This window comes from Eleutherodactylus coqui, chromosome 3, assembly GCF_035609145.1.
Source record: "Eleutherodactylus coqui strain aEleCoq1 chromosome 3, aEleCoq1.hap1, whole genome shotgun sequence".
Taxonomy (NCBI): Eukaryota; Metazoa; Chordata; class Amphibia; order Anura; family Eleutherodactylidae; genus Eleutherodactylus; species Eleutherodactylus coqui.
In genome coordinates, this window is record NC_089839.1 from 313,844,469 (window position 1) to 313,869,340 (window position 24,872).

The 24,872-nt window shown below is 46.4% G+C and overlaps 1 protein-coding gene across 2 annotated transcripts in view; it reads left to right on the forward strand.

Annotated features, from left to right (window-relative positions):
• Positions 1-24,872, forward strand: part of IPO13 (importin 13) — an 87,080-nt gene that overhangs the window by 59,390 nt on the left and 2,818 nt on the right. For both annotated transcript variants that reach the window (XM_066597948.1, XM_066597949.1), the window contains exons 16-19: positions 15,622-15,674; positions 20,713-20,779; positions 22,206-22,264; positions 24,237-24,326. In XM_066597948.1, coding sequence (XP_066454045.1) covers positions 15,622-15,674; positions 20,713-20,779; positions 22,206-22,264; positions 24,237-24,326 — 269 coding nt within the window. The remainder of the gene's footprint in view (positions 1-15,621; positions 15,675-20,712; positions 20,780-22,205; positions 22,265-24,236; positions 24,327-24,872) is intronic.

The window sequence follows — 24,872 nt, forward strand, 5'->3', positions numbered from 1 at the left end:
ACTGATGATGTTATAGTGCAGTAATGGCCGGTAGTATCAGATGACCCCCCAGACTGATGATGTTATAGTGCAGTAATGGCCGGTAGTATCAGATGACCCCCCAGACTGATGAGGTTATAGTGCAGTAATGGCCCGTAGTATCAGATGACCCCCAGACTGATGATGTTATAGTGCAGTAATGGCCGTAGTATCAGATGACCCCCAGACTGATGATGTTATAGTGCAGTAATGGCCGGTAGTATCAGATGACCCCCAGACTGATGATGTTATAGTGCAGTAATGGCCCGTAGTATCAGATGACCCCCAGACTGATGATGTTATAGTGCAGTAATGGCCCGTAGTATCAGATGACCCCCAGACTGATGATGTTATAGTGCAGTAATGGCCGGTAGTATCAGATGACCCCCAGACTGATGATGTTATAGTGCAGTAATGGCCGGTAGTATCAGATGACCCCCAGACTGAGGATGTTATAGTGCAGTAATGGCCGGTAGTATCAGATGACCCCCAGACTGAGGATGTTATAGTGCAGTAATGGCCGGTAGTATCAGATGACCCCCAGACTGATGTTATAGTGCAGTAATGGCCGGTAGTATCAGATGATCCCCAGACTGATGATGTTATAGTGCAGTAATGGCCGGTAGTATCAGATGACCCCCCAGACTGATGATGTTATAGTGCAGTAATGGCCGGTAGTATCAGATGACCCCCAGACTGATGATGTTATAGTGCAGTAATGGCCGGTAGTATCAGATGATCCCCAGACTGATGATGTTATAGTGCAGTAATGGCCCATAGTATCAGATGACCCCCAGACTGATGATGTTATGGTGCAGTAATGGCCGGTAGTATCAGATGACCCCCAGACTGATGATGTTATAGTGCAGTAATGGCCGGTAGTATCAGATGACCCCCAGACTGATGATGTTATAGTGCAGTAATGGCCGGTAGTATCAGATGACCCCCAGACTGAGGATGTTATAGTGCAGTAATGGCCCGTAGTATCAGATGACCCCCAGACTGAGGATGTTATAGTGCAGTAATGGCCGGTAGTATCAGATGACCCCCAGACTGATGATGTTATAGTGCAGTAATGGCCGGTAGTATCAGATGACCCCCAGACTGATGATGTTATAGTGCAGTAATGGCCGGTAGTATCAGATGACCCCCAGACTGAGGATGTTATAGTGCAGTAATGGCCGGTAGTATCAGATGACCCCCAGACTGAGGATGTTATAGTGCAGTAATGGCCGGTAGTATCAGATGACCCCCAGACTGAGGATGTTATAGTGCAGTAATGGCCGGTAGTATCAGATGACCCCCAGACTGAGGATGTTATAGTGCAGTAATGGCCGGTAGTATCAGATGACCCCCAGACTGATGGTGTTATAGTGCAGTAATGGCCGGTAGTATCAGATGACCCCCAGACTGATGATGTTATAGTGCAGTAATGGCCGGTAGTATCAGATGACCCCCAGACTGAGGATGTTATAGTGCAGTAATGGCCGGTAGTATCAGATGACCCCCAGACTGATGATGTTATAGTGCAGTAATGGCCGGTAGTATCAGATGACCCCCAGACTGATGATGTTATAGTGCAGTAATGGCCGGTAGTATGAGATGACCCCCAGACTGATGATGTTATAGTGCAGTAATGGCCGGTAGTATCAGATGACCCCCAGACTGAGGATGTTATAGTGCAGTAATGGCCGGTAGTATCAGATGACCCCCCAGACTGATGATGTTATAGTGCAGTAATGGCTGTAGTATCAGATGACCCCCAGACTGATGATGTTATAGTGCAGTAATGGCCGGTAGTATCAGATGACCCCCAGACTGATGATGTTATAGTACAGTAATGGCCGGTAGTATCAGATGACCCCCAGACTGATGATGTTATAGTGCAGTAATGGCCGGTAGTATCAGATGACCCCCAGACTGATGATGTTATAATACAGTAATGGGCGGTAGTATCAGATGACCCCCAGACTGATGATGTTATAGTGCAGTAATGGCCGGTAGTATCAGATGACCCCCAGACTGATGATGTTATAGTGCAGTAATGGCCGGTAGTATCAGATGACCCCCAGACTGATGATGTTATAGTGCAGTAATGGCCGGTAGTATCAGATGACCCCCAGACTGATGATGTTATAGTGCAGTAATGGCCGGTAGTATCAGATGACCCCCCAGACTGATGATGTTATAGTGCAGTAATGGCCCGTAGTATCAGATGACCCCCAGACTGATGATGTTATAGTGCAGTAATGGCCGTAGTATCAGATGACCCCCAGACTGATGATGTTATAGTGCAGTAATGGCCGGTAGTATCAGATGACCCCCAGACTGATGATGTTATAGTGCAGTAATGGCCCGTAGTATCAGATGACCCCCAGACTGATGATGTTATAATACAGTAATGGGCGGTAGTATCAGATGACCCCCAGACTGATGATGTTATAGTGCAGTAATGGCCGGTAGTATCAGATGACCCCCAGACTGATGATGTTATAGTGCAGTAATGGCCGGTAGTATCAGATGACCCCCAGACTGATGATGTTATAGTGCAGTAATGGCCGGTAGTATCAGATGACCCCCAGACTGATGATGTTATAGTGCAGTAATGGCCGGTAGTATCAGATGACCCCCAGACTGATGATGTTATAGTACAGTAATGGCCGGTAGTATCAGATGACCCCCCAGACTGATGATGTTATAGTGCAGTAATGGCCCGTAGTATCAGATGACCCCCAGACTGATGATGTTATAGTGCAGTAATGGCCGTAGTATCAGATGACCCCCAGACTGATGATGTTATAGTGCAGTAATGGCCGGTAGTATCAGATGACCCCCAGACTGATGATGTTATAGTACAGTAATGGCCGGTAGTATCAGATGACCCCCAGACTGAGGATGTTATAGTGCAGTAATGGCCCGTAGTATCAGATGACCCCCAGACTGATGATGTTATAGTGCAGTAATGGCCCGTAGTATCAGATGACCCCCAGACTGATGACGTTATAGTGCAGTAATGGCCGGTAGTATCAGATGACCCCCAGACTGATGATGTTATAGTGCAGTAATGGCCGGTAGTATCAGATGACCCCCAGACTGATGATGTTATAGTGCAGTAATGGCCGGTAGTATCAGATGACCCCCAGACTGAGGATGTTATAGTGCAGTAATGGCCGGTAGTATCAGATGACCCCCAGACTGATGATGTTATAGTGCAGTAATGGCCGGTAGTATCAGGTGACCCCCAGACTGAGGATGTTATAGTGCAGTAATGGCCGGTAGTATCAGATGACCCCCAGACTGATGTTATAGTGCAGTAATGGCCCGTAGTATCAGATGATCCCCAGACTGATGTTATAGTGCAGTAATGGCCGGTAGTATCAGATGATCCCCAGACTGATGATGTTATAGTGCAGTAATGGCCGGTAGTATCAGATGACCCCCAGACTGATGATGTTATAGTGCAGTAATGGCCGGTAGTATCAGGTGACCCCCAGACTGATGATGTTATAGTGCAGTAATGGCCGGTAGTATCAGGTGACCCCCAGACTGATGATGTTATAGTGCAGTAATGGCCGTAGTATCAGATGACCCCCAGACTGATGATGTTATAGTGCAGTAATGGCCGGTAGTATCAGATGACCCCCAGACTGATGATGTTATAGTGCAGTAATGGCCCGTAGTATCAGATGACCCCCAGACTGATGATGTTATAGTGCAGTAATGGCCGGTAGTATCAGATGACCCCCAGACTGATGATGTTATAGTGCAGTAATGGCCGGTAGTATCAGATGACCCCCAGACTGATGATGTTATAGTGCAGTAATGGCCGGTAGTATCAGATGACCCCCCAGACTGATGATGTTATAGTGCAGTAATGGCCGGTAGTATCAGATGACCCCCAGACTGATGATGTTATAGTGCAGTAATGGCCGGTAGTATCAGATGACCCCCAGACTGATGATGTTATAGTGCAGTAATGGCCGGTAGTATCAGATGACCCACAGACTGATGATGTTATAGTGCAGTAATGGCCGGTGGTATCAGATGACCCCCAGACTGATGATGTTATAGTGCAGTAATGGCCGGTAGTATCAGATGACCCCCAGACTGATGATGTTATAGTGCAGTAATGGCCGGTAGTATCAGATGACCCCCAGACTGATGATGTTATAGTGCAGTAATGGCCGGTAGTATCAGATGACCCCCAGACTGATGATGTTATAGTGCAGTAATGGCCGGTAGTATCAGATGACCCCCAGACTGATGGTGTTATAGTGCAGTAATGGCCGGTAGTATCAGATGACCCCCAGACTGATGATGTTATAGTGCAGTAATGGCCCGTAGTATCAGATGACCCCCAGACTGATGATGTTATAGTGCAGTAATGGCCGGTAGTATCAGGTGACCCCCAGACTGATGATGTTATAGTGCAGTAATGGCCGGTAGTATCAGATGACCCCCAGACTGATGATGTTATAGTGCAGTAATGGCCGGTAGTATCAGATGACCCCCCAGACTGATGATGTTATAGTGCAGTAATGGCCGGTAGTATCAGATGATCCCCAGACTGATGATGTTATAGTGCAGTAATGGCCGGTAGTATCAGATGACCCCCAGACTGATGATGTTATAGTGCAGTAATGGCCGGTAGTATCAGATGACCCCCAGACTGATGATGTTATAGTGCAGTAATGGCCGGTAGTATCAGATGACCCCCAGACTGATGAGGTTATAGTGCAGTAATGGCCGGTAGTATCAGATGACCCCCAGACTGAGGATGTTATAGTGCAGTAATGGCCCGTAGTATCAGATGACCCCCAGACTGATGATGTTATAGTGCAGTAATGGCCGGTAGTATCAGATGACCCCCAGACTGAGGATGTTATAGTGCAGTAATGGCCGGTATTATCAGATGACCCCCAGACTGATGATGTTATAGTGCAGTAATGGCCCGTAGTATCAGATGACCCCCAGACTGATGATGTTATAGTGCAGTAATGGCCGGTAGTATCAGATGACCCCCCAGACTGAGGATGTTATAGTGCAGTAATGGCCGGTAGTATCAGATGACCCCCAGACTGATGATGTTATAGTGCAGTAATGGCCGGTAGTATCAGATGATCCCCAGACTGATGATGTTATAGTGCAGTAATGGCCGGTAGTATCAGATGACCCCCAGACTGATGATGTTATAGTGCAGTAATGGCCCGTAGTATCAGATGACCCCCAGACTGATGATGTTATAGTGCAGTAATGGCCCGTAGTATCAGATGACCCCCAGACTGATGATGTTATAGTGCAGTAATGGCCGGTAGTATCAGATGACCCCCAGACTGATGATGTTATAGTGCAGTAATGGCCGGTAGTATCAGATGACCCCCAGACTGATGATGTTATAGTGCAGTAATGGCCGGTAGTATCAGATGATCCCCAGACTGATGATGTTATAGTGCAGTAATGGCCGGTAGTATCAGATGACCCCCAGACTGATGATGTTATAGTGCTGTAATGGCCGGTAGTATCAGATGACCCCCAGACTGATGATGTTATAGTGCAGTAATGGCCGGTAGTATCAGATGACCCCCAGACTGATGATGTTATAGTGCAGTAATGGCCGGTAGTATCAGATGACCCCCAGACTGATGATGTTATAGTGCAGTAATGGCCGGTAGTATCAGATGACCCCCAGACTGATGATGTTATAGTGCAGTAATGGCCGGTAGTATCGGATGACCCCCAGACTGATGATGTTATAGTGCAGTAATGGCCCGTAGTATCAGATGACCCCCCAGACTGATGATGTTATAGTGCAGTAATGGCCGGTAGTATCAGATGACCCCCAGACTGATGATGTTATAGTGCAGTAATGGCCGGTAGTATCAGATGACCCCCAGACTGATGATGTTATAGTGCAGTAATGGCCGGTAGTATCAGATGACCCCCAGACTGATGATGTTATAGTGCAGTAATGGCCGGTAGTATCAGGTGACCCCCAGACTGATGATGTTATAGTGCAGTAATGGCCGGTAGTATCAGATGACCCCCAGACTGATGATGTTATAGTGCAGTAATGGCCGGTAGTATTAGATGACCCCCAGACTGATGATGTTATAGTGCAGTAATGGCCGGTAGTATCAGATGACCCCCAGACTGATGATGTTATAGTGCAGTAATGGCCGGTAGTATCAGATGACCCCCAGACTGATGATGTTATAGTGCAGTAATGGCCGGTAGTATCAGATGACCCCCAGACTGATGATGTTATAGTGCAGTAATGGCCGGTAGTATCAGATGACCCCCAGACTGATGATGTTATAGTGCAGTAATGGCCGGTAGTATCAGATGACCCCCAGACTGATGATGTTATAGTGCAGTAATGGCCGGTAGTATCAGGTGACCCCCAGACTGATGATGTTATAGTGCAGTAATGGCCGGTAGTATCAGATGACCCCCAGACTGATGATGTTATAGTGCAGTAATGGCCGGTAGTATCAGATGACCCCCAGACTGAGGATGTTATAGTGCAGTAATGGCCCGTAGTATCAGATGATCCCCAGACTGATGATGTTATAGTGCAGTAATGGCCGGTAGTATCAGATGACCCCCAGACTGATGATGTTATAGTGCAGTAATGGCCGGTAGTATCAGATGACCCCCAGACTGATGATGTTATAGTGCAGTAATGGCCGGTAGTATTAGATGACCCCCAGACTGATGATGTTATAGTGCAGTAATGGCCGGTAGTATCAGATGACCCCCAGACTGATGATGTTATAGTGCAGTAATGGCCGGTAGTATCAGATGACCCCCAGACTGATGATGTTATAGTGCAGTAATGGCCGGTAGTATCAGGTGACCCCCAGACTGATGATGTTATAGTGCAGTAATGGCCGGTAGTATCAGATGACCCCCAGACTGATGATGTTATAGTGCAGTAATGGCCCGTAGTATCAGATGACCCCCAGACTGATGATGTTATAGTGCAGTAATGGCCGGTAGTATCAGATGACCCCCAGACTGATGATGTTATAGTGCAGTAATGGCCGGTAGTATCAGATGACCCCCAGACTGAGGATGTTATAGTGCAGTAATGGCCCGTAGTATCAGATGATCCCCAGACTGATGATGTTATAGTGCAGTAATGGCCGGTAGTATCAGATGACCCCCAGACTGATGATGATATAGTGCAGTAATGGCCGGTAGTATCAGATGACCCCCAGACTGATGATGTTATAGTGCAGTAATGGCCGGTAGTATCAGGTGACCCCCAGACTGATGATGTTATAGTGCAGTAATGGCCGGTAGTATCAGATGACCCCCAGACTGATGATGTTATAGTGCAGTAATGGCCCGTAGTATCAGATGACCCCCAGACTGATGATGTTATAGTGCAGTAATGGCCGGTAGTATCAGATGACCCCCAGACTGATGATGTTATAGTGCAGTAATGGCCGGTAGTATCAGATGACCCCCAGACTGAGGATGTTATAGTGCAGTAATGGCCGGTAGTATCAGATGACCCCCAGACTGATGATGTTATAGTGCAGTAATGGCCGGTAGTATCAGATGACCCCCAGACTGAGGATGTTATAGTGCAGTAATGGCCGGTAGTATCAGATGACCCCCAGACTGATGATGTTATAGTGCAGTAATGGCCGGTAGTATCAGATGACCCCCAGACTGATGATGTTATAGTGCAGTAATGGCCGGTAGTATCAGATGACCCCCAGACTGATGATGTTATAGTGCAGTAATGGCCGGTAGTATCAGATGACCCCCAGACTGATGATGTTATAGTGCAGTAATGGCCGGTAGTATCAGATGACCCCCAGACTGATGATGTTATAGTGCAGTAATGGCCCGTAGTATCAGATGACCCCCAGACTGATGATGTTATAGTGCAGTAATGGCCCGTAGTATCAGATGACCCCCAGACTGAGGATGTTATAGTGCAGTAATGGCCCGTAGTATCAGATGACCCCCAGACTGATGATGTTATAGTGCAGTAATGGCCGGTAGTATCAGATGATCCCCCAGACTGATGATGTTATAGTGCAGTAATGGCCGGTAGTATCAGATGACCCCCAGACTGATGATGTTATAGTGCAGTAATGGCCGGTAGTATCAGATGACCCCCAGACTGATGATGTTATAGTGCAGTAATGGCCGGTAGTATCAGATGATCCCCAGACTGATGATGTTATAGTGCAGTAATGGCCCGTAGTATCAGATGACCCCCAGACTGATGATGTTATAGTGCAGTAATGGCCGGTAGTATCAGATGACCCCCAGACTGATGATGTTATAGTGCAGTAATGGCCGGTAGTATCAGATGACCCCCAGACTGATGATGTTATAGTGCAGTAATGGCCGGTAGTATCAGATGACCCCCAGACTGAGGATGTTATAGTGCAGTAATGGCCGGTAGTATCAGATGACCCCCAGACTGAGGATGTTATAGTGCAGTAATGGCCGGTAGTATCAGATGACCCCCAGACTGATGATGTTATAGTGCAGTAATGGCCGGTAGTATCAGATGACCCCCAGACTGAGGATGTTATAGTGCAGTAATGGCCGGTAGTATCAGATGACCCCCAGACTGAGGATGTTATAGTGCAGTAATGGCCGGTAGTATCAGATGACCCCCAGACTGATGATGTTATAGTGCAGTAATGGCCGGTAGTGTCAGATGACCCCCAGACTGATGATGTTATAGTGCAGTAATGGCCGGTAGTATCAGATGACCCCCGAGACTGATGATGTTATAGTGCAGTAATGGCCCGTAGTATCAGATGACCCCCAGACTGATGATGTTATAGTGCAGTAATGGCCGGTAGTATCAGATGACCCCCAGACTGATGATGTTATAGTGCAGTAATGGCCCGTAGTATCAGATGACCCCCAGACTGATGATGTTATAGTGCAGTAATGGCCGGTAGTATCAGATGACCCCCCAGACTGATGATGTTATAGTGCAGTAATGGCCCGTAGTATCAGATGACCCCCAGACTGATGATGTTATAGTGCAGTAATGGCCGGTAGTATCAGATGACCCCCAGACTGATGATGTTATAGTGCAGTAATGGCCCGTAGTATCAGATGACCCCCAGACTGATGATGTTATAGTGCAGTAATGGCCGGTAGTATCAGATGATCCCCAGACTGATGATGTTATAGTGCAGTAATGGCCCGTAGTATCAGATGACCCCCCAGACTGATGATGTTATAGTGCAGTAATGGCCGGTAGTATCAGATGACCCCCAGTCTGATGATGTTATAGTGCAGTAATGGCCGGTAGTATCAGGTGACCCCCAGACTGAGGATGTTATAGTGCAGTAATGGCCGGTAGTATCAGATGACCCCCAGACTGATGATGTTATAGTGCAGTAATGGCCGGTAGTATCAGATGACCCCCAGACTGATGATGTTATAGTGCAGTAATGGCCGGTAGTATCAGATGACCCCAGACTGATGATGTTATAGTGCAGTAATGGCCGGTAGTATCAGATGACCCCCAGACTGATGATGATATAGTGCAGTAATGGCCGGTAGTATCAGATGACCCCCAGACTGATGATGTTATAGTGCAGTAATGGCCGGTAGTATCAGATGACCCCCAGACTGAGGATGTTATAGTACAGTAATGGCCCGTAGTATCAGATGACCCCCAGACTGAGGATGTTATAGTGCAGTAATGGCCCGTAGTATCAGATGACCCCCAGACTGATGATGTTATAGTGCAGTAATGGCCGGTAGTATCAGATGACCCCCAGACTGATGATGTTATAGTGCAGTAATGGCCCGTAGTATCAGATGACCCCCAGACTGAGGATGTTATAGTGCAGTAATGGCCGGTAGTATCAGATGACCCCCAGACTGATGATGTTATAGTGCAGTAATGGCCGGTAGTATCAGATGACCCCCAGACTGATGATGTTATAGTGCAGTAATGGCCGGTAGTATCAGATGATCCCCCAGACTGATGATGTTATAGTGCAGTAATGGCCGGTAGTATCAGATGACCCCCAGACTGATGATGTTATAGTGCAGTAATGGCCGGTAGTATCAGATGATCCCCCAGACTGATGATGTTATAGTGCAGTAATGGCCCGTAGTATCAGATGACCCCCAGACTGATGATGTTATAATACAGTAATGGGCGGTAGTATCAGATGACCCCCAGACTGATGATGTTATAGTGCAGTAATGGCCGGTAGTATCAGATGACCCCCCAGACTGAGGATGTTATAGTGCAGTAATGGCCGGTAGTATCAGATGACCCCCAGACTGATGATGTTATAGTGCTGTAATGGCCGGTAGTATCAGATGACCCCCAGACTGAGGATGTTATAGTGCAGTAATGGCCGGTAGTATCAGATGACCCCCAGACTGATGATGTTATAGTGCAGTAATGGCCGGTAGTATCAGATGACCCCCAGACTGATGTTATAGTGCAGTAATGGCCGGTAGTATCAGATGATCCCCAGACTGATGATGTTATAGTGCAGTAATGGCCGGTAGTATCAGATGACCCCCAGACTGAGGATGTTATAGTGCAGTAATGGCCCGTAGTATCAGATGACCCCCAGACTGAGGATGTTATAGTGCAGTAATGGCCGGTAGTATCAGATGACCCCCAGACTGAGGATGTTATAGTGCAGTAATGGCCGGTAGTATCAGATGACCCCCAGACTGATGATGTTATAGTGCAGTAATGGCCGGTAGTATCAGATGACCCCCAGACTGAGGATGTTATAGTGCAGTAATGGCCGGTAGTATCAGATGACCCCCAGACTGAGGATGTTATAGTGCAGTAATGGCCGGTAGTATCAGATGACCCCCAGACTGAGGATGTTATAGTGCAGTAATGGCCGGTAGTATCAGATGACCCCCAGACTGATGATGTTATAGTGCAGTAATGGCCGGTAGTATCAGATGACCCCCAGACTGATGATGTTATAGTGCAGTAATGGCCGGTAGTATCAGATGACCCCCAGACTGATGATGTTATAGTGCAGTAATGGCCGGTAGTATCAGATGACCCCCAGACTGATGATGTTATAGTGCAGTAATGGCCGGTAGTATCAGATGACCCCCAGACTGATGATGTTATAGTGCAGTAATGGCCGGTAGTATCAGATGACCCCCAGACTGAGGATGTTATAGTGCAGTAATGGCCCGTAGTATCAGATGACCCCCAGACTGATGATGTTATGGTGCAGTAATGGCCGGTAGTATCAGATGACCCCCAGACTGATGATGTTATAGTGCAGTAATGGCCGGTAGTATCAGATGACCCCCAGACTGATGATGTTATAGTGTAGTAATGGCCGGTAGTATCAGATGACCCCCAGACTGATGATGTTATAGTGCAGTAATGGCCGGTAGTATCAGATGACCCCCAGACTGATGATGTTATAGTGTAGTAATGGGCGGTAGTATCAGATGACCCCCAGACTGAGGATGTTATAGTGCAGTAATGGCCGGTAGTATCAGATGACCCCCAGACTGATGATGTTATAGTGCAGTAATGGCCCGTAGTATCAGATGACCCCCAGACTGATGATGTTATGGTGCAGTAATGGCCGGTAGTATCAGATGACCCCCAGACTGAGGATGTTATAGTGCAGTAATGGCCGGTAGTATCAGATGACCCCCAGACTGATGATGTTATAGTGCAGTAATGGCCGGTAGTATCAGATGACCCCCAGACTGAGGATGTTATAGTGCAGTAATGGCCGGTAGTATCAGATGACCCCCAGACTGATGATGTTATAGTGCAGTAATGGCCGGTAGTATCAGATGACCCCCAGACTGATGATGTTATAGTGCAGTAATGGCCGGTAGTATCAGATGACCCCCCAGACTGATGATGTTATAGTGCAGTAATGGCCGGTAGTATCAGATGACCCCCAGACTGATGATGATATAGTGCAGTAATGGCCGGTAGTATCAGATGACCCCCAGACTGATGATGTTATAGTGCAGTAATGGCCGGTAGTATCAGATGACCCCCAGACTGATGATGTTATAGTGCAGTAATGGCCGGTAGTATCAGATGACCCCCAGACTGATGATGTTATAGTGCAGTAATGGCCGGTAGTATCAGGTGACCCCCAGACTGATGATGTTATAGTGCAGTAATGGCCGGTAGTATCAGATGACCCCCAGACTGATGATGTTATAGTGCAGTAATGGCCGGTAGTATCAGATGACCCCCAGACTGATGATGTTATAGTGCAGTAATGGCCGGTAGTATCAGATGACCCCCAGACTGAGGATGTTATAGTGCAGTAATGGCCGGTAGTATCAGATGACCCCCAGACTGATGATGTTATAGTGCAGTAATGGCCGGTAGTATCAGATGACCCCCAGACTGATGATGTTATAGTGCAGTAATGGCCGGTAGTATCAGATGACCCCCCAGACTGATGATGTTATAGTGCAGTAATGGCCGGTAGTATCAGATGACCCCCAGACTGATGATGATATAGTGCAGTAATGGCCGGTAGTATCAGATGACCCCCAGACTGATGATGTTATAGTGCAGTAATGGCCGGTAGTATCAGATGACCCCCAGACTGATGATGTTATAGTGCAGTAATGGCCGGTAGTATCAGATGATTCCCAGACTGATGATGTTATAGTGCAGTAATGGCCCGTAGTATCAGATGACCCCCAGACTGATGATGTTATAGTGCAGTAATGGCCCGTAGTATCAGATGACCCCCAGACTGATGATGTTATAGTGCAGTAATGGCCGGTAGTATCAGATGACCCCCAGACTGATGATGTTATAGTGCAGTAATGGCCGGTAGTATCAGATGACCCCCAGACTGATGATGTTATAGTGCAGTAATGGCCGGTAGTATCAGATGACCCCCAGACTGATGATGTTATAGTGCAGTAATGGCCGGTAGTATCAGGTGACCCCCAGACTGATGATGTTATAGTGCAGTAATGGCCGGTAGTATCAGATGACCCCCAGACTGATGATGTTATAGTGCAGTAATGGCCGGTAGTATCAGATGACCCCCAGACTGATGAGGCATTTTATTACTTTGTATTAAAGGTTAGATCTATAAATTCATTTTATAAGGATGTACATTATTATTGTATTTTCTGTATCTTGTGCTGGGAGGATTAGTGCAGCAGGACCACTAATGGCCAGCAGATGGCACTACTGCTACAGGAGATAATGGTAATGGCCAGGAGGGGGCACTACTGCTGCTACAGGAGATAATGGTAATGGCCAGGAGGGGGCACTACTGCTACAGGAGATAATGGTAATGTCCAGGAGGTGGCACTACTACTGCTACAGGAGATAATGATAATGGCCAGGAAGGGGCACTACTGCTACAGGAGATAATGGTAATGACCAGGAGGTGGCACTACTGCTGCTACAGGAGATAATGGTAATTACCAGGAGGTGGCACTACTGCTGCTACAGGAGATAATGGTAATGGCCAGGAGGGGGCACTACTACTACAGGAGATAATGGTAATGGTCAGGAGGTGGCAGTAGTGCTGCTACAGGAGAGAATGGTAATAATAATAAACTTTATTTGTATAGCGCCAACATATTCCGCAGCGCAATGGTCAGGAGGGGGCACTACTACTGCTACAGGAGATAATAGTAATGGCTAGGAGGTGGCACTACTACTGCTACAGGAGATAATAGTAATGGCTAGGAGGTGGCACTACTGCTGCTATAGGAGATAATGGTAATGACCAGGAGGTGGCACTAGTACTGCTACAGGAGATAATAGTAATGGCCAGGAGGTGGCACTACTACTGCTACAGGAGATAATAGTAATGGCCAGGAGGTGGCACTACTACTGCTACAGGAGATAATAGTAATGGCCAGGAGGTGGCACTACTACTGCTACAGGAGATAATAGTAATGGCCAAGAGGTGGCAGTAGTGCTGCTACAGGAGATAAAGGAGGTGGGAGGGCTTTATTTCCACGCAGTCACTGTATCACATAGCCGATGTATTAAGTATAGTGAAGTGGGCCGGTCTGACATTTGGTTCTTCCTGATGGTTCGTAGGAGTGTGGAGATAATGTAGAATGCCGCTGACCTATCCTGGATGATTCTGTAATATGTGTCCACCGTTACTTGCTATACCTGGGGATTACAGCAGCATCCGCCCGCTGCAGCTTACTAGGGGCGAAGTCCTTGCAGGCCTGAATGTGGGGCTGCAGTCTATTCAGTTCTGTATACGCAGGACGGGTTGTGTCCATTACCTCACTATTACGTGATCGTTTACAGTAAATCAATAGTAGATTATACTCAAAATATATTTTGTACCCCAAGTAGAGAACCGTACTAGAAAACAGTGCCGCTGCGCACTTGGCATGTAGAAGAGTCAATATATATATCTAAGCAGCCGTCACACACTCCCATCTGTCAGTACAGGCTCAAAAGGGTTGTGCCAACATCTAATCTTACCCCCCTCCACAGCTTGGGATTAGTGGGGGTCCAACTGCCGGGATCCTACAAATACTGAAATTAGGGGTCCCAAAGGTCCCTGCATGAATGGGGAACCACCACTCCATTCATTTCAGTGCCACTGCTAGAGACGGCCGAGTGCTTGAACTCGGTCCCATTGAAGTGACTGGAGCAGCGGTAAGCCTAGGGGGGTCCCATCAGTCGGACCCCCACCGATCATAATGTTCTCCTCTATCCTGTGGAAAGCCAGGTAACTTTCAATATTGACTGTTTGCTGTCATTAAACAGTAACACGGCTGCCAATATACAGGCTAGTCCAGCACCGATGACCCGGCCTCGCTGGAAGTCGCTCCGATCGCTGGATCTTCCATCTAATGTGGATTCACACTGAAACTGATCCACGGAAAACTTGTCACGTGATCTTATACCGCACTCCGGGGTCACGGGGGGAATTACATACAGGGGGCGCCAATCGTGAGAGGATCGGGGGCTCTAATAAAGGGTTCATTCAGTCTACATTGATACTTTTATAGCAGACCTGCCCAGCTTGTACCCCGCTGTTTCCCTCTATTGAATACATTGTAGCAATGCCAGGTGACAGGAGGGAGAGTCGGCCTCTGAATGTTACATGAAGATGGGAGGAATAGAAGATGAGATGCAATGACGGGGGCTTGTATTGGGACCTTTTATTTACAGACTGACCCTTTAGACGAGTTGTTGGCCACGAGGTACGGAACGCTGAGTTTAAGCTGGTTGATAGGTCTGGTAAAGGACGGCAGCCGTCTGTCCGGTGGCTACTTACCGGCCCCCTACCTCCGCCCATACCGCGGCAGCGCTCCATGACCCCTGGCTCGTCCGCGTCCTCCTTCCGCCTTCCATCACTGATGTCTTGAGTGTGCGGGATGGTCAGGGTCTGAAGCATCTTTCTTTTTGATTTGTTCGTTCTATTTTTTGGGTTTTCCAAGTCTCATAATTTTGTTTCTTTGACGAGTTGTTCATGTCTTTTTACCCCTCCCCCTCCCATCCACCCCATTCACCCCTCCCCCCCTCACATCCCCCTGTAAACTTCTTTCTGTATCACATGACTTATATGAGATTAAGTTGCTGTTTGTATAATTTTCTCTTAAGTTACATCTTTATTATATTTTTAGGACCCAGGGACCATCCTGATATTGTTGATTCATTTATGCAACTCCTGGCACAGGTGTGTTTTGGGTTTATTTCATTCACTTTTCTTTCTTTCTCTCTCTCTTCCTCCTTATTTGATTCAATTTGGCTTTCTGTTCTCTCCCGTCCTCCCCTCTATGATTTCTTTTATGTTCTGTAGCCTTTCTCCATCAAGTTTTGCTCCAGTTCTTTCTTTGAGACGCCCTCACTGAAAGCAAACGAGACCAAATCCCACGTGTGTAAAGCGCTGGGACTGTTAGTGCCCATAAGTAGGTCATGGCTCCTGGACCATTGAGATTCAGGATATTACAAGACTGCCGTCCCACCCTTCATGCTACTCTACCTGGAAAAGTCACTCTGTATGTCATTGCAGCTGCTAGACACTAGACCGAACGGATTGGGAAATGTGCGACCTGCAAGCTGCAGAGCTAAAGACAGTGTGTGCAGATGGGGAACAATGCTATCAGTCCTCTTTAGTACGGGGTGGTAATGTTTCTCCTTGTGGTAAGCAACACAAAGGCATTAGGGAGTCTTATGTTATATGCAATGATTCCTGGGGAAAAAGTATGTAAAGGAGAGTTGAAGAAATGCCTCTACAGCGCCTCCTATTGGAGGGTACAGTAGTTGCTCTGAGTCAATACGCGATCTTTGAACAGTACATTGGTATCTCTTCCTTTGACAAGACTCTGCTTTGGCTTACACCCCCAGTCATATTGCAGGGCCTATTAGGAGGTCAGACATTGACTTTATATGGTTGCTACCTTCCAATAGGAGGCGCTGGAGATGTATTAGTCCTCTTGTAAAGCTGTGTGTGACTCGGCTTTTTAAGAGTTCTGAATTAGTTATTTCCTCGTTCTGACTGCATACTTGGGTTCTGTTCAGACTGTGCAGTTAAAGTGTTAAACTCGGCTGTTTGCTGTAGTTTTTAATGCTATTGTCATAAAAAATGCAACCTGAAAAACTGCAGTAAAAACACAAGCGGCTCCTGAATACGTGTTTTTTTATTGTGGTTTTAACTGCACCGCCTGACTACACCTTTACACAAAATAGCAATTCCGATCTCTAGAAAATCTGTCTGCCAGCTGCCTTGGTGTCTCCCCGCTTGGCCGGGCGCAGGCAGCCTGGCAGATTTCATAACCGCTTAAGGGAGGGAAAGTTTAGGCTTTTTGGTCTTTACTAATGAACGTCTCTAAGATAATGAGTCTTGATTACAGCGGAGAGTCCACAAGTCCTAGATGTGTTTCTTCTGCCTCAGCAGAGATGATGGATACATATTGCCATGGCCTGTTCATGGAAGCAGAAGGACAATCACATGGGGGGGACCGGATTGTTCTCATATATGGGTTGTTTCATTGAAACTTTCGTTATTTTGCTAGTCCCTCAGTATGGATTATAAATGTAGAGAGATGCATCCAGTGTGTGTTTGCATTCTCTATGTTTGGATTTTAAGGGTCTCTGTTGAATCCCCACCCCCATGATGATGTCAGAGCATGACCGCGGTGATGTCACCTGGCCACACCCCTCAGACGTCAATCCTTATGCATTGATTACTGATTAGAGTAATGTCTTCTGCAATGAATGATGCCTAACGATGCTTTAATAAGCTCATTTAAGCGTACCTATACACACAGCGGATCATCGCCGCGGGCAGACACGCTGCTTGCTGGGTGACTCCTGTACCTGTCATTGTGTGATGCGGATACCACCCGGCAATCGGTGGAGATCTGCTGTCTGTACAGACGCCCTTTTACATCTAAGTCACCAATTGTCACTTTGTAGGTAGAAATGTATTAAAATGAATGTTGTTCCGTATTACTTAAAGGGCCGTGCGCTGAAAACCACATCAAAGATTTCTGCAGAATTGGCCTACGTGAGGTTGGTTTCCCATGCTGCAGCAGTCGGATTCATCCCACATGCAGCGGCGGCTGGCCACAGAATTGTGTGGGTAAAAGGGCATTATTGCTGGTAGAATGATGCAGCCGTTCCACCTGGCATGTAGACCTGGCTCAGCTGCTGCAGCGCAGGCACCCGGCCCTCACAGTAACACATGATCTTGGAGCGCTTCGGAGTTACATCCTGTATTATAACTTCTAAATAGATTCGGCGCATTTAAGACTGCTTATAAGTAAAAGATTAAATCCGTTATGGGCAGCCGACATTTGTGCCGTTTTCAGGCCTTCCTTTTTAAATCGGTCTTCAGTGTGGTGACCAGGCCCACCTCGGATATCCATGGCCACCTTTCTCACAACTGGTGACAAGTCCTAAGTATGGCCTGACCAGAATGTGTGAATTGTATTTTCATTATGAAAGCCAAAAACGGGTGTAAACTGTGCGCTTTTGTGTTTGTTACTCGCCTTTACAAGATCTCTTCTCGCTTTAAGGATCTTCATACAAAACGAAAAATGTTTCTATAAAGGGAATCGGTCACTTCCTGATGTCACTGTGACCCTTTATTATATAAAAACACATGTTTTATAACTTTTTGGTGATTTCTTTTTAACTTTCTATTTGCATTTAAAAAAAATTTAAAGTCCTTTGTTTTTCAGACTGACCACAAACCCCAATTACCTGTTTACACGGGATGATTGTTCACATCCCTGCGCTCCCGCGGGAATTGGAATGATACTTGTCCTGTGTAAATGCATGCAGAAACCTGAACAAATAGCAGTTCAGCGTAAACCGCAGTCGTTCAGTTCTGAATGACTTCTTACAGTGAATAGAGGCGGGTGGGTGGAGAGCGTTCCCCGGCCGCCTGGCCTCCATGCCGGTCACGCTCTAAACAACGCCAGCAATACTCGCAACAGTACAGCGAGCACGAACACGCTGGAATACGCTTGTCGGGCATCGGTTTCCTGACAGCGCATCCCATGTAAATGGGGCTTAACGCTTGTCTGTCACTTCCTTATCTGTAGAGAAAGCTTTGCAGTGGTTGTCTCACTGAGATCACAGGCAGGATTACACTGAGGTGACACCTATATGTAGATGGCACAGGATCCACCATTCACAGTAGGTGATTAGCTGTGACTCTTCGCCCCCTGCCTGCAAAATGACCGCTGCAGTTCACAGAGTATGTCTGAAACAGTCTCCCGTACAGGTCAGTGGGTCCCCTCCTAACCTTTATGTGAATAGCCCCCAAGGCTGCCATATCACTATATTCTCTTAATGCTGCTACATGCAGCCCAGGACCCCCCCCCCCCTAGTTATGTACAGCCAACAGAATAAAAAAAATATACAAACAGAACGTAAAGGCCGTTTAGAAAATGTAAAATGTTTCACGATCTGGTTTTACGTGACCGCCAATGTAATAACTAGCAAAAGCACCAGTTACTTGATTTACCTATAGTGTTGGTTTTGTGCTGAAAAAAATTCCTCTGGCCACTAGAAGTCTTTGGAGAGGGCAGAGGAGGAAGCTGCTGACTGGCTGCTGTAGAATGTCCTACATGCTGCTGTTACTTATGAGGGTGATCCTGCTCCCTATGTGTACAGTGTATGGAGCCGTCATAGCAGTCTGCATCCCACTAGATCAGGAAAGACTGAGAATGGGAGATAGAGCCTGCAGAGGGGAAAACAGGATAAATGCAGGATACAAGTCATCCAATGGCCAGAAATGTTGTTCTTCAAGTACACACATTAGGGCTCCTGTCCACAAGCGAATGTTCCCTGCAGCAATAATCCGGCCACGGGAAACGCAGTGAACGCTTCACATAGAGTTGCTATAGAAAGCACAGCCCCCCTGTCCACGAGCGGAGAATTGTAGCGATAGATAGGCTCACTGCGGAGATCCCTCTGCCGGCTCCTACTCCCGCCGCGGGATTTCGCATCGCCCGTGGTCAGGCAACCTAATTCTGAAAAGTCATCTGAAAGTGTGAGTAGACTTTAAAAGTCATGTAGATCTGTTACTTCTCACAAACCTAATTGTATCCATTCTGAACAATCCTTTGTACCATAAACCCATCAGCAGCACAGATCTTTCCTTTCCTGATAGTTCATTACATTTTACCCACACTGATACATTGTATCATCCTGAAGTCCAGTGTGTAGCTGAGAGGATTCTCTATACTGGATACAATTATAACAAACCCTTAGCTGTATGTGAAGAACTTGGCCAGGACAGTTTTCTGCATCTGATACCATGTTCCCCCCAAAATAAGACCCTGTCTTATAGTAACTTTAGCCCCAAAATAGGCACTAGGTCTTATTTTTGGGATTGTCTTATATAATATACTCACCTAGCAGGCTCAATCCAGGTTCTCCCGCTGCTCCCCGGAACTCCGACGTGCTTCTTACAGTCCTAGGCTGCTCACAGATCACTTCCTGGTTACGGGATTCATAAATCCTGCTCCCAGGAAGCGATGGCTGTGATTGGTTCTTCAACCGCTGCTCAGCCAACCAGTGCAGTGCTCGATGAACCAATCACAGCTATCGCATTGGTTTATCGAGTGCTGTATTGATTATCTGAGTAGCACTCGAGAGCCATTTCTTCCTGGAGGCGGGATTTATGAATCCCACAACCAGGAAGGTCTACAAGAAGCGTGTCGGAGCTCTGGAGAGCAGCGGGAGGCACCTGGACTGAGCCTGCTAGTAATGTATTTCTTTTTTTAATGTAATTGAGCTATGGCTTATTTTTGGGGTAGGACTTATATTTCAAGCCTCCCGGAAAAATCAGGGTAGTGCTTATTTCCAGGGTAGGTCTTATTTTGGGGGAAATGGCGTAATAAGCTAAAATAATTCTGTTAACGAACAGCAAGCAGAGATCTTGAAAATGCTGAGAAATCAAAACACAAAGTTTATTATAGAGTTAAAGGGTGTTTGATGTTTCAGTCCACAATGTGGTGGACTGTGGCGGTATAGACCTCTCCGAGGCGTCTGTGTGTAGGTGGCATCTGAAAGTTTATGGCATATCTAGAAATCCGTTCACACTTTTCACGTTTTCTACATGCGCCTGCATCACCGATTCAGAAGAAAGTCTCCACTTGTCCGGCTTGGGTTTCCGTGTCTCATGGCAGGTAAGTGGCTGAAGGTGTACCCCTGACTGCCTAAACCAAGTCCTCATCTCTCCATCTTACATTTCACAGGCCCTGAAGCGCAAGCCGTGTCTCTTCATGTCTGCTGAGCTGGATGTTAAGGCGGTTTTTCAATGTGGTAAGATGACACGTCTGCATCCGATTGTGTTGGATCCAGTTTAAGAATTGCGTTCCTCCATCTGAAGTTCCACACATTTCATTCGCAGCCCCTGCTGTATTCTGGCAGCACGCCCGTGTGAGCCCGATTGTAACGCTATATTATGGGATTCCTGTTGAAGCCACTAATCAGTTACGCAGAGTTTTCAAATGTTTGCTCTTCAGTAGTTTGAGTCACTTCTGGGCCGTTTACATGATTATCGCTCAAAATGTCTTCAAACGGAGGAATTTGAGTAATAATTGTGCAGTGTAAATGCCCAAAAATCGCTCACAGGTTTATATCGCTGGATCGTGGGCTTCAGTGTAAACGCTCCCCGCTGCGCTCTTCACATAGAAGGCGACGCGCTGAGCGAGAAGGCCGTGATCCAGCGATGACGTCTGTCAGTGTAAACGCTCTATGTGAGTACTAACAACCTTAGCGGTGCCGTCAGCGCTCGTGCCGTCGTTTACCCGACTGTCGGTGTAAGAGGGACATAAGGGTTCTTGTACACAGAGCACTTTGCTCCAGTAAATAAGCGCTATTGTCGACTGTGCCTCTACATGCAGGCAGAGGAATGTTGATTGCAGCCGCCCGGACTCCTCGTGGGGTTTGAAGATCCGTCTGTGTGCTGTCAGATGTAAGTTGCACCCAAGAATTTAGGGTGCAACCTTTTCTTGGTCCGTGTGAACGTAACCACATAAGCGAGTGCGGTATAGATCCAAGAAAAGCAGACCTACATCGCACTGTATTCATCTGCAATTTTTTTCTTTGTTTTTTTTCTGAAACTACAATTTATTTTTGCATAAAAACCGCATCCGATGTCTTCCAATAGTTGAAGCGGTACAAATGGTATGACCTTCTTATTGAATCTGCATGCGAGGGCATTTTTGTTTTTGTTTGCATAGGAATTAATGTATGATTCTTAAACAAGAATCGCCCAAAAATCGGATATGCAGGGATTCTTCTACCTCGGGCCATCGGCCACCATGTCAATAACCAGATAGAAACCAATTGGTTCTCTTCATGCGTGAGGTCCGACCATATCGTAATCAGATGGAACGCGCCCGTGAATCCCGCCCGTGTGTATGTACCCACAGGGTGCTATTACATGAACACTGGTAATTCTCATGTAATAGCGCTAATTGCTGGATCAGCCCAACCGTTGTCAGGCAGAGGCCTAACTCTCATGTAATGGCACTGTGACACCGGCCAGTTTGGGTTGTGTTCCCACCCTCATATCCAGGGGGTTTGCATGTTTATTGAACAGAACAAATGCAAGAAAACCGCTTGTGTTTTACTGCAGAACATCCCAATTTTGTACGTTTTTTCTGCCAATTGGCTTCTGCAGGTGAAGCACATGGTTTCATTACAGTGCAGCACTAATTACCTGAGTGTTCATGTCTTCCAGGAGTCCTCTCTCTGAAGTTCCCCGAGCCAACGACTGTCAAGTCCAGCTGCCTGTTCTTTGTGAGTAGATACAGAGAAGTACAATGCCAGAAAAATCATCATTGCATGTTTTCTGCTGATTTGATATTAAGTGGCTCTTCTAAGGATAAACCATCAGTATAGTAGACTCTGACAACTTCTTTAAATCAGCCTTCTGGTTTTTAGGAATTCTGTCCTAAGACCAGAGGGTGTCGGTGGTACATGACCTTCATTTGTTCTCCTCTGCGGTCTGTCTGGTCCACCGGTTCCAGGTCCTGTTTTCATTCATCCAACATGGCCGACGCAATCTTCAGACTATCTAATCCTCATGGGGTATTGATCGTGTTAAACTACAAATATCCTATGCCTTCTCTCTAATTGGCCAGAGCTGCTCGAGTGATCAACAATGTAAGTCAGAGAACAGTATACATTAGCTAGATAAAAACCAGCTGAAAACCAGGACTGGAACCAGTGGATTGGCAAGTAGTATACCCCCTCTAAGCCCAGGACATAATTTTGTTCTGAAACCAGAGTATTTTGAAATGACAAAATTCTAGCTACCTGCAACCACCACTAGGGGGAGCTTTAAGAGTTTACTGAATACTGGTCTAATATTTACTCAAATGGGAACTGCAGTGAGTTCTGCAGCCATAATGGTGTCCTGTAACTCGATGGCTGTGTGGAAGGAAGGGGATTTGTAGCTCTGTATCAGAAAAGAGGAGCTCCATCCTCTATAAAGACATATTACGGCAATTAGAAATTAAACCTTAAATAAAAGACGCCTCATAAGACGTCAAGAATTGGCGATATTCTGAGAGACTACACCATGTCTTCATAATCTAGTGCAGTATTAAGAGCAGGATTTCTTTCAAGGATCATTTTTATCAGTTACTAGCTGATATACCCGGCTTCGCCCGAGTTAATTTGGTGCTGGTGTTTATCTGGTGTTCACACGGAAAATCTTCTGAAGTCGTGGTTACTTTAGAGATACTGAGGAAAAAAAATATGTTCACCATTTTGCATAGTTCTCTGCGTTACCCAGGAAACACCATGTGGAGGTAACCATGCGACGTTTCCTTTATATAAAATGACATCAGGAAGTGAGAGAATTAGATTACATACGTAAAATTTTGCCGCCAATTCTTTTGTGCTAGAATTGAATAATCGAGTTGGGACCTATGAACTTTTCCTATTTATGACATAATCAATGCTGGTGCCAAATTTCACGTTTCTCTGACACTGGAAAGTGAAAAAATTACATTCCGCACGTAAAATTTGGACGCTAATTCTTTTGCGCATAAAATTGAATAATGGAGTTGGGACCCATTAGCTTTTCCTATTTATGACATAATCAATGCTCGTGCCAAATTTCCTGTTTCTATGACACCGGAAAGTGAGTAAAATGCATTCCGTACGTAGAATTTGGACGCTAATTCTTTTGCGCTAGAATTGAATAATCGAGTTGGGACCCATTAGCTTTTCCTATTTATGACATAATCAATGCTCCTGCCAAATTTCATGTTTCTATGACACCGGAAAGTGAGAAAATTACATTCCGCACGTAAAATTTCGACGCCAATTCTTTTGCGCTAGAATTGAATAATGGAATTGGGACCCATTAGCCTTTCCTATTTATGACATAATCAATGCCCGTGCCAAATTTCCCGTTTCTATGACATTGGGAAGTGAGGGATTTAGATTATGTACGTTAAATTTCGACGCCAATTCTTTTGCGCTAGAATTGAATAATCGAGTTGGGACCCATTTCTTTTCCTATTTTGGAGATAATCTATGCTCGCGCCAAATTTCATGTTTCTACGACATCGGGAAGTTGGAGAACTTTTGGCGAGTCAGTGAGTCAGTCAGTCAGTGAGTGAGTCAGTGAGTCAGTCAGTGAGGGCTTTCAGCTTTATATACATAGATGATGGTCACTGAAGCGGCGCCCGGACTCTGTACTGCTTGGATTTTGAGCCCACTCACGTAGTTGGCATTGTTGGTTCTTGTTTGACAATAGATGGAGTTCCTACCGAGGTGCGGAGAGCTAGCTCCGGTCGGGCAAGTGGTGCACGAGGACGGAAAGCTGCTGCTTCAAGCCACATTAGAGGTGAGATTCTTCTCGTTCCTGAGATGACCTATTCTTGGTACCATAAAGCATATTACAAAGCTTGTATATGATGTGTATCTGGCCTATGAGAGATGGTCTAAAGCCACAGATGAGCTGAGCTCCCTCCCTCTATAACCACTTGGATATTAGCACTGACCATTACATCTAAGAGGTTAAGTAACCATCTCGGCCGTTGGTGCGGTGCCAGCTGTATGAAGTGAATCTGTCATCAGATTTTACTAATGCGAGCGAAAACCCGCGCTACAATACTGTCAGTCCTCTGTTTTCCACGCTTATTTTAGTTAGCTAATTAATAAAGGCATCCTTCGTGCCGTATGTAAATGAGGCAGAGTGGTCGATGGGCATGCCGGACCGTCTCTGCTAGCAGCCTGTTCAGCCCCAAGTCCACCTCTCTCGCCTCCTCTGATGTGGATGACGCTGCCAAGTCTCACACATTTGTCTCGCTGGTCATCAACTGGCGCATGTGCAGATGGTCTGCCCTGTTGGTGGACAAAATTGCGTTGCCAATCTGCGCATGCGAGGTCC